Below are 15,558 nucleotides of genomic sequence, written 5' to 3'. Positions count from 1 at the left end.
TCAATACAAATAGTATTTTTGAAGGTGTCAGAGCTGGGGAGATGATTCGGCTGGTAAAGTGCCTGCCATGTATGCATAAGGATCTAAGTTCAGCTCTTCGGAGGCACTGTAGTATGTGTCTGTAACCTCAGCCCTTTCGGGGAGGATGGAGATAAAATGAAGGACAGGTAGAACCCTGCCCGTCATTAGGTAGGCTGCCAGACTAGCCAGAGTGATGAGCAGCAGGTTCAGAGCGAGAGACTGTCTCAAAAAACAAAGATGGAGTATGGTGATCAAGGAAAGACACCAAACTGAACCTCGTGCCCCCACGAGACAGAGACACATGTACAGGCACACATGAACATGTACACTACACACATAAACAACATTAACAACACAAGCACAAACAAATTTTTTTTAATATTTTCAAGAAGAAGTCAACTAAAGTCAGAGGTGGTGATAAATGCCAATGATATCAGCATTTGGGAAGTGGAGACCACCTAAGCTACACACACAGGACATTTGAAGGTAGCCTGGGATACATTGAGACCCTATCTCAATCAATCAATGAAGTAATCATTCAACCAATAAATAATTCTTTACCACTACTATGTTTGTTTCAACATTCAATAGATAAATTAATATAACCTATCACTTATATATATATATATGATATACATACATACATATACACACACACATATATATATAAAGGTAAGTAATAAAAACAAGTTACTTATAAACTGTAAATAAAAAACTTGTAACATCTCTTTAAAAAATGAAGGTTAGACTTAACATTATCCTTAGCAGAAGTGCGAATCTTCCAGTTTCCCCCCTAAAATTAAGAACAAAGCAGGGGGTGCTGGAGAGAAGACTCAGCACTTAACAGAGCAATAGCCACTCTTCCAGAGGACATGGGTTCAATTCTCAACACCCACATGGCAGCTCACAACTATCTGTAGCTCCAGATCCAGGTGATCTGACACCCTCTTTTGGCTCCCTCCAGCACCAGAAATACAGCACAAAGGACATACATGAAAGCAAACAGCCATACACATAAAATGACAAGGAAATAAAAAAGCAGGGAACTCTGCCTTTCAATGTAGTAAATCGAAGAAGTAGAAGTGGAAGTGGAAGAGGAAGAGGAAGAGGAAGAGGAGGAAGAAGAAGAAGAAGAAGAAGAAGAAGAAGAAGAAGAAGAAGAAGAAGAAGAAGAAGAAGAAGAAGAAGAAGAAGAAGAAGAAGAAGAAGAAGAAGAAATAATACTAAAAGCATACTGATTGGGGGAAAAATAAAGCTATACTTGTTTGAAAGTGAAATGACAACCTACTTGGAAAATCAAAAGAAAAGAACAAAATGTTCCTGGGACTACTGAAACGTATAACAAGGCTTCAGAATGCAAATATACCAAAGGCTAAGAAAGTCTAAGCAAGATCTACACTTTTTTTAAAGCCCAAAAAACTATGATTAAAGAAATCAAATAACCATGATTATTCAGTTTCAGGGAAATTCAATCTTGTCACGGTTTCAATCTATTTCTCACTTGATCTGCAGATTCAATGTAATACCAATACAAATACCAGCCAGTTATTTTATGGGTATCAATAAACTGATTCCAAACACAAGCTCCAGGGCTGCCAGGTTCAGTACAGTAATTGGCAAAAGAACAAATCAAGGAGAACAGAGTCCCAAAATACAGTCACATGTACAATCAACAGACCTTTGACAAAAGAACCATAGCAACATAAGGAAACAAAGTTAGTCTTTCTAATAAATGATATTAGAACTGGATGTGTAAAACACATGAATCCTGGAACATACTTTTAAAAAGTTCAACATAAATCATAGATATAAATATAAAGCTGAAAGGGCTCAGGAGACGGCTAACTGGGCAAAGTATTAATTACACAAGCAGGAAAACCTGAGTCTGGATCTCCAACACCAACTTGATAAACAGACACAGCTATGCACACCTGAAGCCCCAGCACTGGCCTGAGGGGCGGAGTCAGGGGAAAGACAGACCCTAGGAGCTGGCCAGCCAGTCAGGTCAGTGAGAGGCTTCATCTCAGAAAAGAAGGTAGGAAAGCATTTGAAAGAGGCATTCTGACGTCCGCCTCTAGTGTACACACACAAAGACTACAGGAGAAAATCTAGATGATCTGGAGTACGGTAAGGACATTAAATGCAGCATTAAAAGGCATATCCACGGAAACAAATTCATTCACTGGAATAGACTTGAGTAAAGCTAGAAACATGACACTCAGGCATTCTTCCTCTGCTCCCTAGCCCACCACCAGATGACCTGCCCTGTTCTGCTCTGCCACACCTCCTTCCTTAACAACACAGCCTCTGAAACCGTGAGCCAAAACAGTCCTTCCTTTAAGGTGGCTCTCTGAGATACTAATTTCAGGGACACCAAGAGAAACTCCCTGTGAACTAGGGACTCCGAGTGACACTGATACGCTGCAGCGAATCAGCAGTGTGCTGGGTGCTGGTATTAGAGGAGACGGCATGTGTGAGGTGGCAACGTGGAGCAATTGTGCTTTTCTTCACACTTCTGTCAGCCTCAAATTTCTTCTCCTAAGACTTTTTAAAGTCCTTTTATTCCCCTCTAAACCGGAAGCCAGACGGTCGAATAGATTAGGAGGGAGAAGGCAGTGCAGGCAATGATGTCCTGTTCCCACTGCTAACAGCAACATAGGAACAACCAGCTCTTACTTGATCTCCTTCACAGGTACTTTCTTCTGGAGAAGCTGCTGCACCATCCCTTGTTCTTCCGAGGGTAGTAAAATTAGTAAAGCTTCTCCACCTTCTTTGTATCTAAACAAAATAAAGATTTTCATTGCATCAATACAATCTTCATTTTACATTTTGACAAGAAGATGAGTAGATGAATGAAATCACTTAATTAGTAAATGCTAGAAAAACCCGCTTTCTTCCATGATGTCAGAAAAGTAGGACTCTAGCTGCCTTGCATCGAATTTCAATCACTTGCTGTAATTCCCCCTGCCTTTAAGACTGTACTTCAAAAGTAGAGCTAGCATCTAAAAAAGAAGCAATTAAACAGAATTCCTCTTTTGAGATGGGGGTCTCAATCTTGTAGGCCAAGATGGCATTTCTTTTGTATATAGCCTCAGGCAACAACAGGCCCAATCCCAAAGGGATATATAAAATAAGTTCATACAAATATATCAAGGAGACTGCTTCCACCGAAACCACAAAAGTATTATGACAAATTACTTATTAAACATGGCAACCAAATACAGTGAAGAAATCGGGTTTTGGGAAAAACTGACACATATGCCTGTAATCTCTGAATACAGGAGGCTCAGGCAGAAGAACTGCTGCAGGATCAAGGCAGGGCTGAGATAACAGCAAACTCTATCTCAGAACCAAAACACAGAAATCAATTCATCTGCCTATGGATTTTACTGATACCTTTAAAATGAAACTTTTCAGGTCAATTTAAGAAACAGGCCTTCTCCTGCTCTTCCCTCACATGAGCCAAGCCTTACTTTATACCACACCTTCAGAAATCGGTGCTGACACAGGCAAAGGCTTCCTAAAGTACTGACGTTACTAACACCACAGTGCCAACTGGGACACGAGCAACAGAAGAGAATCAAATGGGATATTTAGGAAAACGTTCTACAGAAGACTCAAAGCAGTCTTTATGCTCATGGTATAAAATCTGAGGGGCACATATTTATAACTACCAAGTAACTACTTACTGAGAAGCCATGGCTCAAGAAAAAACCAAACACACAGAAGCAGGGCCCTGTCCTCAAGCAATGTGATACTCATCCTAAACAGAAATGACAAGCTCCTAGGCAGGAGCAACAAACACACAGAAGCACAAGACTCCAGACAACGATCAAAGAATGACAAAGGACAGTCGTAGGCAACAAGCACACCAACTCAGAAGTGAAGTGCCCTTCCCGAGGAAAGATACGACACAGCAGATGAACTTCAGGCAGGTCTTTAAGGCAGACACAAAGGGGCCCACGGTGTTCTAAGAGAATGCTGGGTCATTGGAGAAACCAGACAACAATGCAAGACTGATTTAGTAAAGAGAGGCCTAAAAAGGGGAAGTGCACAGCTGGAATGAAAAATGAACAGCGGGGAAGATGAGTTAAGAGGTACATTCAAGCCTCATTTCGTACTGCCCTGAATGCCTCTGCAAGAAATTCTATAATACTGTCTGCAAATAATATTTTATCATTAAATGTTGAAAGAAAAATTGGTTTTTGCAACTTAACTAAGAGAAGGTACTGCACTTTTATTATGAAATCTAAAGGAAAGCTTTTTACCTTACATATTAATTTTAAAATCCAACTCTAATGAAGAAGAAAATATATCCTTGTATGAACAGACTGAAAAAGATTAAAATATATCAAAATGTTAAGCTATCTTTTGTAGATAGTTTGTTATTTTTTTAAAAAACCTTATTAATATGTCTGGCAGTAAAATGGTGAGAAAACAGACATCATGCTGGCTATTTAAAAAGTTGACTGTCTATATGAACAGATATTTAAAAACCAGTAATAAATCCCAGCACTCAGGAGGCAGAGACAGGTGTATCTCTGTGAGTTCAAGGCCAACCTGGTCTACAGAGTAAGTTCTAGGAGAGTCAAGGCTACATAGAAAAACCCTGTCTGGAAAAAAAAAGTAATACAGGATTTGATTAGTAACACAGAGGAAGCTGTAAGAGTATGACAGAGAATATTACCTAATAGTCCAGATATTAAGAAAACTGTCCAGAAATAACGAAGCCTTAAATGAACCTTGAAGAATCAGAAGCCAGTCTAACATTAATTGTAGAGACACAGGAAGGATAGTCAAGTTTTGCAAGGGAAACGGTAGTATTTCAAAGATCAATGAAAACTTGAATATTTTCATCTTCATGCTTATTTAATTGTTTTATAAACAGAAATATGAATATATAAGCACTCCGTTATCTAATTATCTGTCAGAACTCAAGAGCTAGTTGTTTAAATGCAAAATCATATGATTCAAAGTTACTCATCTTCATACACTACAAAAAAAAGTATGAATTAAATTATTCCCCTTTAGCCAATAGACTAAACCATACATGATGGCAGAAGTTATCAGCATAGAAAATAAAGACGCATCCTGACCAAGTAAGATAGATGACAGACATCACAACTGCTGTGTCAGCTCTCTGAGGGCAAGCCAGGCGGTGGTGGTACACACTTGGGAGGCAAAGCAGGCAGATTTCTGAGTTCTAGGACAGTCTGGACAAACCCAAAAGAGAAGCCAGAAGACAAGCTGAGGAGGTGGCGCCATGAGTGAACTCAGAAAAGGTGCCACAAGCTTTGCTGCGCAGCTTGAGGGGAGACCTGAGTTCAGACACCCAACATCCAGGTAAACAGCTAGGTATAATTGCATGCCTACAACTCAGTGCTGGAAAGAACGGGGAAACAGGAGAATCTTTTGGGCTTTTTGGGCTTGCTGGCCACCAATTTAGAAAAAAAGCCTTTATAATACAATCTAGTAATAAGGAAAGTGAACAAGAAAAAGAAAGCCAACTCGTTGCTCTAACATATCCAAATGTGATAAACGATGCAGAAAAAGAGAAGGATGCAAAGGGATGGCTCGAGGAGAACAGAAAGCCACACAGGGAACCGTGAGAAAGCAGTATTTTAGAAACATCTCATATAAAAAGGTCTAAGGCAATAGCACTTCTAACATTTATAAGCAGCAACAAGACCTGAAACAAAAAAAAAATGATAGACAGACAGACAGACAGATAAGGAAAGTGTATGGGGCTGTCACTGACTTAACTGGGAAACCTTCATAGGAGTCAGAGAATTTGCCTTATGTTTTAAAAGACCACATGGCCTGCTGAATTAAGCAGACCATAGGAGAACAAGAGCAGAGGAAGTACCTGAGAACTGGCTGCCTCCTAAGAAACATCAGACCCCTACTTGCCTCTGTGCCTCTACCAGCTGTATTTCATCTCAGCTCTTCAATGCTTCAAAGACAAAAGATTTGCTCTGCCCTTTATTAAAGTCCAGTTATCAACAGACATAAGCAGGAAGCTATATAAGGAAGCACTTTCCTCCTTGGGAGAAGCAGACTCAGTAGAATTTTAAAATTCCCACCTAAGTGAATTTTTAGGAATAGAAATTTCATTTGAAAATAATATTCCTATCACATACCTAATAAATTCACATTAGGCTTAATTTCTTAGGGAAACTGTCTTTATTATTTCAGTTTGCAAAAAGCTAAAGACACTTTTTAAAAAAAACTCTCATTGATTTCTTAAAATAAGAACATTTTCTGCAAACCATGAGCCCTTCCCAATTTAGGAATTTTAACTAGTTTGCAGCTTCATGCTTACTGTTAGAGGGATCCCAAAGACTAGGAAAAACAAACGCTTGGCTCTGCTGCCCCCTAGTGGAGTCACAGCTCCTCACTGTCTAAAGTTACAATTATGAGAACTACAAAAAAAGGTGAAAATAGCTGAATTGGAATACAGCTAAAATGAATTTTTCCTCAGCAGTCTAGAACAGAAAAAGTTACACATAAACTCCCACCTTCTCTCCTAGCCTCCCTATGACCCACAAACAAAAGGCTCCTCTGGTGCGGGCCTACTTTCTAATAACAAACCTTTTGTGTTTTCAACTGCAATTTTTTTACTTAAAATAAAAGAAGTGAAGCTTTTGAGAACCAAAACATCAAGCCTTAAAGACAATTGCTGTGAAGTGGCAAAATGTCCTACAGGACAAACCCTAACAAACTATCTTCACTCATTTGTCTCAAAGAGGACATCATTTTGTTAAGTGGGCTAAGGAAAAGTTTTCTTCGCTATAAATCCAAAGAATCCAGTAAAACCGTAAATGCTTGGAGACAATAACACCTGGCTCACCCTTTATTTCTCCCTGGTAAGGCACAAAAGTAAAGAAACCATATTCTCGCCAGGCGGTGGTGGCGCACGCCTTTAATCCCAGCACTCGGGAGGCAGAGGCAGGCGGATCTCTGTGAGTTCGAGGCCGGCCTGGTCTACAAGAGCTAGTTCCAGGACAGGAACCAAAAAGCTGTGGAGAAACCCTGTTTCGAAAAATCCAAAAAAAAAAAAAAAAAGAAGAAGAAGAAGCCATATTCTCCAACTTTAACAACTTTTCTGACAAATATGAGTGTTCAATTCCAAAAGCAAACACTTTCTGGAAACCTGGTTTTAATTACAGTCTAACACAGGATTTTAATTAGTTTCAAATTTTAATTTAGCCTTTATTCAACTCAATTATTCAGTCTCATGGCCCACGAAGCTTTCTCATTATCTCTAAACCCATTAATGGCCATTTTCAACCACCAGAGAAAAAAGCAAGCAGAAGATATGCTAACCTCTTCACTGAAATGGTCAATAGTCAATTCAGAATGTGTTGTTTATGTATGAAGGGTCAGACTTCTACTTTAAAAGTTAATGACTGTGTTAAAAATACATTAAAATATTCTTTAAAACAGAAAAAGAAAGTAGTATTCTCTTCAGACTCAGCATTGCAGCATTGTCCTAAGTCTTCAGCTCCACAACCATCAAGATCCAATTTAATGCTCACCAGAATGTTCAACTATACTTCTTCAAAACTAAAAATCTCTCTTTAATCATTTGATATACTGAAATGCTCATTCATCTCACGTAGATTTCCAAACACTGCTAAATATACTCTATGAAGGACTCAGTGTCCACCTTCTACACCACACCACTGGCACAGGTGAAAGACCTCTAAGTCTAGTCTAATGTTTTTGAGATGCCGTATCAACCATTCCTATCTAAAGACACACAGAACCACAAAGATGCAAATGCCCATGGGTGCATACACCAGTTTTTACAAACCACATGTTTACTAAAGGAAATTAAGCCATGGGTGAAAGGTTTTTTATCACCAGACTTCTCAAAAGATCTCACTGTGAAAAATAATCCAAAAATGAACTGAGAATATTAAGGTGCACCTTCGTAAGAACTGAAAACAGGGATGGGAAGATGGTTACGTGGGTAAAGGTGCCTATCATCAAAGCCTGGAACCTGAGCTCAGGTCCTGGAGCCCAGCTGAATGTAGAAAAGGAAACTGACTCCACACAAAGTTGTCCTCTGACCTCCACAGGCAGATCATGTGTACTCACACATACATCAAGCACTTACACACACACACACAAAAAAAAAAAAAGTAATAACAACAATAATAATAAACAGAACAGTTTGTGCTCCTTTTTCCTAGCTACCAAGAGACAACTGTTTCACTGCAATGATATCTTCTACAGAACTCAGTCTCAACTCTTACCTCATGTTTAAAATATGTCATTAATTCCAATTCAGAGACTTCTTTTGTACCTTCTAGCAAATCAATCTACTTTAAAATATGCTTACCATTATACTATTGTCTTTCTTCTTTTATTCTTAAAAGAAAGACATTTGAGTACACTTTTATTACAGTCATGTTTGCTGGCGACCCATGGTGTAAATTCAAGTCAATCAGTAACACTCAAACACTCTTTAGCAGTCTATGAAAATTAGGAAACAGGACACTCTACTTCTTATTAGGCTTCAGAAAAACTTTTTGCTTCAGGTGAAAAAAAAGTCTCTTCATACAAAAATATCTATTATTTTCTTCAAAGTTAGCTAAAAACTGATTGTGAAAAAAGGGAAGAGAGGAAAGGAAGAGAAAGTTTGAAAAGACAAAGGAGGGAAGTTTGCAAAGAAGGAAGGGTGGGAGGAAGGAAGGAGAGCAAAAAAGAGAGGAAAGAAGTTGGGAGAGAGAAAGGAAGGATGAGAAGGAGTGGGCACAGATCAGGTAGGAAGAGAGAGGAAGGAAGGATGAGAAGGAGTGGGCACAGATCAGGTAGGAAGAGAGAGGAAGGAAGGATGAGAAGGAGCGGGCACAGATCAGGTAGGAAGAGAGAGGAAGGAAGGATGAGAAGGAGCGGGCACAGATCAGGTAGGAAGAGAGAGGAAGGAAGGATGAGAAGGAGCGGGCACAGATCAGGTAGGAAGAGAGAGGAAGGAAGGATGAGAAGGAGTGGGCACAGATCAGGTAGGAAGAGAGAGGAAGGATGAGAAGGAGCGGGCACAGATCAGGTAGGAAGAGAGAGGAAGGAAGGATGAGAAGGAGCGGGCACAGATCAGGTAGGAAGAGAGAGGAAGGAAGGATGAGAAGGAGCGGGCACAGATCAGGTAGGAAGATGAAGCAGTGAGGAAACAGTCTTTGGCCCTCAGGGCTAAAGATCCTATCATCCCTGGGAAAGCATAGAAAGCAGAGACAGATGCTAGTCCAGTTAGATCAACACCAAACTCCATGAAAGCACCAATTTTACACCATTTTGACAGCAAGAAGAAGAGTAAGAAAACGTAAACCAAAGAAACAGTCCACTTAGCTAATCACAATTAACATGACTTTTATTATATTAATATTTATGTTATTTATAATTCCTAACCATTTAAATACTTATTACAATTTTACTGAATTGATATTCATTTGTTTTCCATTTTCTGTTCTCATGTTACACGGCATGTTTCAAGTGTGTTGTTGCTGTCTTCCCCACCTGCTCTCCGTCTCTCACTGAACCTGGACCTCATCTTCTCAGCTGGACTAGGTAGCCAAAGAGTTCTGAGTATCTACCCGTCTCTACCACACAGCTCTGGGCCGACAGAGGCATGTCACTTCCAAGTGTTTGTACACGGGTGCCAACGACTCAAACTCAGGTCCTCACACATGCACGCAGGCACTCTAGAGCTCACGCACGCTAGGACACGAATTCTTCCACTGGACCACTGCCAGTCCTCTTCTAACTTCTCTTTAAGGCAGGGTCTACATCGCCTAGATTGCCTTAGGCTTACTCTAAAGCCCAGCAAACCTTGAGCTTTAAGATCCACCTGCAGGAGCCTTCCAATCTCAGCCAAGCGCCACCACATCCAGATCTCATCTCTCCTCCCTTAAGACCAATGTCTGCACAAAGTACTAAGGCAAAGGAAGTATTCTAAGGCCTTTGAGAACCATTACCAAATGCGACCCAGAAAGAGGTCAGCCATTTATAATTCTACAAATTTCACTATAATCTCAATAGTACAACATATTACATAATTCTTTTCATTCATTTAGATCCATCTGTAATGTAGTTTTATATCCCAGACATTTTCCCCACAGCTCTTTAGCCAGTATAAGATGCTTCAACATGAAATACAAAAAAAAAAAGGAAACAAGCAAATGAAAAAAGTCACTAGGAGGGGCCTCCACCAACGCCTTTAAATCTCAATCAGAAAAAGAAATCTATGACTCCTATCGACCCTGTCCCTTACTAAACTTATACCACAGACTAGGGAAGTCAGACAGTCTGGTTCAAATCTTGGCTCTTTGTATCTTCAAACATATTGTATTACTGCTTAAACACTGACTTCTTCATTTAAAATAGAGAAATCATGAAGATTCATTGTGCTGACGTTCTTAGAGAAGTTTAGAAAGGTAAATTAAAACAAAAGAAAACTTCATGAACTGTTCTCAACAACAGCCTTCAGGCTGTGCTTTCTCAATTTGTTTATTGTGCATGAAAGTGTGAGGAGAGCGAGCATGCGAGTCTCTGTGGAAGTCACAAGACAACGTTTTAGAGGTGGCTCTCACCACCTGCCCGCTAAGGAGTGGCTCTCTGGCTTCTGCTGATGCAGTGTTACTCCAGGCTAGCTAACCAGATAGGCTTCTTAGCATAGGAATACAGGTGAGCAGCCCTGCATTAGGCTCTTTAAGTGGGTTCCAGGGATCGCTCAGGGTGTTAGGCTGACATGGCAAGCACTTTTATCCACTGAGCCATCTCCCCAGCCCTTATCAGAGTTACCAACAACAAAACACTAGCACTCACATATCTAATTGTTCCAGTCTTTGTTTACAGTGGAGCAGAAGCAAGGTTACCTACACTGGAGAGGGCAGTGGGAGTATACAGCAGTGATAACCAGCATTTAACAAGTGAACCCACCAGTCGTATAATTCCCTGAGGGGCAGCCGCATCTGGCAAAGCCATGGAGTTACTGACTGTGAATGACCAGGTGCTCCTGCCTGTAATTTCTCTCATGAGTCACTTCATTTCTTCCTTAAGAACTGATACAGGTGTTTATCTCACGCATATATCCCATTATCAGGATACACGTATAGCTGTGGAAGGTCACAAGATGCTTTTCTGCTTAAGTTAATATTTATGAATATAATTTTCCAGGTGTTGTTTTTACTTATTCCAAGTCCAGGATAGAAGAAACTTGATTATACATAATGCTCTCAGTAATTGACTTTTGCACAGAGTCCCAGTGTCAGGCTTCAGGCTCAGCCAATTGTTTACCGTCTGAGAACCCTCACCAACTTAAGGATTATGTGTAAGACCACTGGCCTTGCTCTCTGGCCAGTCATTATGACATTCCCTAGTCTAAGAGAAACTACAGGACTTATCCTGTGTCATGAGAAGGGTCAGGCCCTGAAAGTGTAACATGTTAATTGTCCAGATTGTGGTTGGAAAAAAGGAACTCGACAGAGAAGAAATGAAGTGGAGGGCAGAGCTGTAAGCAGTACAGACTATGTAGCCCTAATTAGGAACTGTAAAAATCCATGTAGCAATGTGGAGACAGAGGGACTCTCAGAAAAGATTTTTTTTAAGTTAAATTAAAGAGAAAGTTATCAGCAGAAAGCATCTGTTTCATTATTTTTCCCTCAGATAGAAAAAGTCTAGCCTTTAGATGGATGAGAACTATTTTCTAACCCTTGCTACTTTGAGGTCTTCTTTTTCATTGCCCTAGAACAAATCGCAGGAGCTGGCCTCCCATGGTCCATGTTAGCAAGCTTTGTTATTAAACAGTACAAAAGCAAAGAAATGGGCCACACCTACCTGGCAGTTCTACCAGCTCTGTGAATATATGTATTAGCATCCTCTGGACAATCAAACTGAAGAACCCAATTCACAGCTGGAAAATCTACACAGAAGAAATTTCAAAGGGGGAAAAAAACAATTTCAATATCTAGACTGCTGTACTACTGTTATGTTACAGTAGTGTGTGCCAAGACTTTCTACCACATCTCACTAACAAAACTTTATTAAAAATAAAATTGATCGCATTAACCAAGAAATTATAAATATTTTTCTACTTTGATAAAGTGAACTAAAATTGCTTCTTTCTGAAACATAAGAGACAATGTTTTGTGACAATAGTAACATATCCTGATATGCTGGTTGTGAGCCTAGCCTTAATGACTGAGCCAACCCTCCAGCCCATACCTTGATGTTTAATGACCTAAAAGTATCACTCTTGGTTTCTGGGTCTGAGGAGATGGTTCATTTTGGTAAAGTGCCTGTCACCCAGCATAAAGATCTTAGTTTGGATTACCACACTCATTGAAGAAAAAAAAAAAATAAGTCAGGCACAGAAGCACTTTCCTCTTAACTCCAGCACTGGGTAGGCAGGGATAAGAAGATAGTTGGGGTTTGCTGGCTATTTTAGCAAATTCTGTGAACTCCAAATTCAGTGAGAGACTATATATCAAAAAACAAGGTAGAAAGCATGGAAGACAATAGACATCACCTCTATTCTCCATACACTTTGCACACACATGAACATATACATAGACACACAGACATATAAAAATAATAAAAATTTATACTTTACTTTTCCTGCTAGTCCTAACTCCAAATAAACTGGTAAGCAATCATATACCCTATATTTCTGAATACTACAAGCTTTATTCATTTCCACAGAAGCCTGCTCTCAATCTCTCAGAACTAACTCTAATCACGTATAGGGTCTGCTGCAGGATTTCTAAAGATGATAAGTAAAATCATTTTTGCTTCAACTTTTTTTGGGGGGGAGTGGTTTGAGACAGAATTTCTCTGTGTAGCCCTGGCTCTCATGGAATTCACTATTGTTGACCAGGCTGGCCTTGAAGTCACAGAGATAAGTCTGCCTCTGCCTCCCAACACTGGGACTAATGGCATGTACCACCACCACCGCCTGGCATAAGTAAATAATTATTATTTTTTAAAAAAGAAAGAATCACTGTAAGAAGGCCAAGATGACAAAAAGAATCACTTAAAAAAAAATATTTTCAGCTGTAAGTCGTTATACACACCTTCAATCCCAGCACTTGGGATTTCTGTGACTTTGAGGCCAATCTAGTCTACAAAGCTAGTTCGAGACCAGTTATACCTACACAGTGAGACCCTATCTCAAGAGAAAGTAACTGCTAAAACAGGGTGGCACATTCCCCTACTGTTGATGTATGTTTAAGATGAATTACACAGGAAGAGTGACTGAAGACCTCAGGCCACTAGCTCTCTCCTCACCTCCACCTCCTGCCCACAACGCTACAAGGTGCAGTCACCACTGTACCTTCTGAAGGTAAGGTTAAAGGATGCTAAATATAGTGATGCTAAAAATCAAAGTGGCTAGTCAAAAAGTGGATTTCACTGATTTTTATTGCTAAATTTCAGTTTTCAAAGTTGTGAGAATTTTCTTATCTTTAAAATTTCAACCTTTCATCTCCTTTGATGACCACAGAGGCTCCTCGGGATTATGACTTAATTACCATGAAACATAGCCAAGCTCACCAGAGATGCAAATACTACACAGTTTCACTGTCATCTGTCATGTTCATCAACTTACCAATGTACTAAAGTCTCTCTCACAAGATCTGACCCTATAAGTAAATATATTTGCCATGACCACCGAATGGTACTCCAGCAAGCTCACTTACCTAGCCCTCTGGCTGCAATATCAGTAGCAAACAGCACGGCAGCCCTCTTCCGGACAAATTCGTTGTAGACTTCCATTCTTCTCATCTGCTGCTGCCGACCATGGAGAGCAAGGATAGAGATGCCTGGGCGCAGCCGGCAGAACACCCTGTACAGGTACTGAACCTGGGCACAAGCAGAAGGGTAAGTCTGATCCTCAGAATGGAGGACAAATTTCACCAACTGTCAGTTTTTTAAAAGAAACGTAATCTAGAATTAAAGTCTTAAAACATTCTTGCTCACAGATTTTCTAAAACAATTTTGATGTCAAAAAAAATTAAAAAATCTCAATCACTGAAAATAAAATTAAAAAAAATTGTTCTTACATTTTTTAGTCACCTAAATTCTTTGCAGTTTTGAACAGCTATAAGAATACAACTTCTAGGGGGCTGGAGAGATGGCTCAGCGGTTAAGAGCACTGCCTGCTCTTCCAAGGGTCCTGAGTTCAATTCCCAGCAACCACATGGTGGCTCACAACCATCTGTAATGAGAACTGGTGCCCTCTTCTGGCCTGTAGACAGAATACTGAGAATACTGTATACATAATAAATAAATAAATCTTTAAAAAAAAAAAAGAATACAACTTCTATAAAACTGTCTTTAAAATAAATGGTTATCATATACATATCCAAGAGATCCTCACAGTAAAGCTACAGAAAACCGTGAGCAACTCTGAACAGAAGAAAGCCTTGTTTCCGTCCCTCCTGCGACTTTCTTCTCCATCTCTGGACCCTCACAGAATACAGCTTAGGTTTTTAAGCTTGGAAGCCTTTAATTACTATCATTGTAATTCATAAATTTCTACAACAAAATATCCTCAAGTTGTATGTTTCTTATACAAACAGGCTGTGCTAACCTTCTCCTCTGACTGAGCACTTAGTTGACCCTTCTTCCTGAAAAGATAAGATGTAATAAATAACTTAGACATAAATAAAATTTTACTATAAATGTATTTCAATGTATAGGTCTAAATGAGTTAACTACTGTTTTAGTTTTACTTCTTTACTATGTACTTACTACTAACTGGATACTGTTAGACTGAGGCAGAATTCAATATTATTTCTAACACATATTAAGAAAATTTGTCCACATAAATTAAAAACAAAATGGACCCAAAGGAAACTTAACTTTTGAAACTACAAAAATGCCAAAATCACAATAAAAGTAGTATATAAATGAACCATGAGCTCTTCTCCTTAAGGGAGAACAAATACACTTCTCTGAATCCCTTACTCCTAGTACAAGGCTGATATTCATCAATTATTTATTAACTAAATAAGGACATAGACAAAATATTGCAGAAAGACTTTTCAAAGGAACAAATGACCCTAAAAAGACCCTAAAAAGGTATAACAATTCATATTTGCCTTTAAAGTACCAGCTATTGATCTAGGGGCAGGGTAAAGGTCTGTAGATGACCATAAACAAGGACTTGGGCCTCGGGTCAAAAGGAACATTCAGTTCCACACTCTTGGAGGGAAGAACTATGACACTGCCAAAAGCTTCAACTAACCTAGCTAGCTCCATTCCTTCTGCCAATGCTTTTGATGAAGAATACTATGCTCCCAGAATCACTAATACCTAAAGAAGTACTAAAGAAAATACAGCGAATGTTTGCCTTCAATGGGCTTCAAGTTTCATTCATGATTTCTGTAAGTTGTTTCTTATACTTTGTTCTTTTGGCTTTTGGGGGGACCCACCACCCAAGTCACAAATAAATACCATGGAGTCTTAATCTTACTTACAAATGCCTGGACTTAGCTTGGCTTGTTTCTTGCCAGCTTTCCTTAACTTAAATTATTC

The 15,558-nt window shown here is 39.4% G+C and overlaps 1 protein-coding gene across 2 annotated transcripts in view; it reads right to left on the bottom strand.

Annotated features, from left to right (window-relative positions):
* Positions 1-15,558, bottom strand: part of Ddx10 (DEAD-box helicase 10) — a 163,948-nt gene that overhangs the window by 130,004 nt on the left and 18,386 nt on the right. For both annotated transcript variants that reach the window (XM_075965904.1, XM_075965905.1), the window contains exons 8-10: positions 13,719-13,881; positions 11,860-11,944; positions 2,698-2,799 (exon numbers count right to left, since the gene is read on the bottom strand). In XM_075965904.1, the coding sequence (XP_075822019.1) occupies positions 2,698-2,799; positions 11,860-11,944; positions 13,719-13,881 (350 nt within the window). The remainder of the gene's footprint in view (positions 1-2,697; positions 2,800-11,859; positions 11,945-13,718; positions 13,882-15,558) is intronic.

This window comes from Microtus pennsylvanicus, chromosome 3 (assembly GCF_037038515.1).
Source record: "Microtus pennsylvanicus isolate mMicPen1 chromosome 3, mMicPen1.hap1, whole genome shotgun sequence".
Lineage (NCBI taxonomy): Eukaryota > Metazoa > Chordata > Mammalia > Rodentia > Cricetidae > Microtus > Microtus pennsylvanicus.
This window is presented reverse-complemented; position numbering and strand designations above follow the sequence as displayed.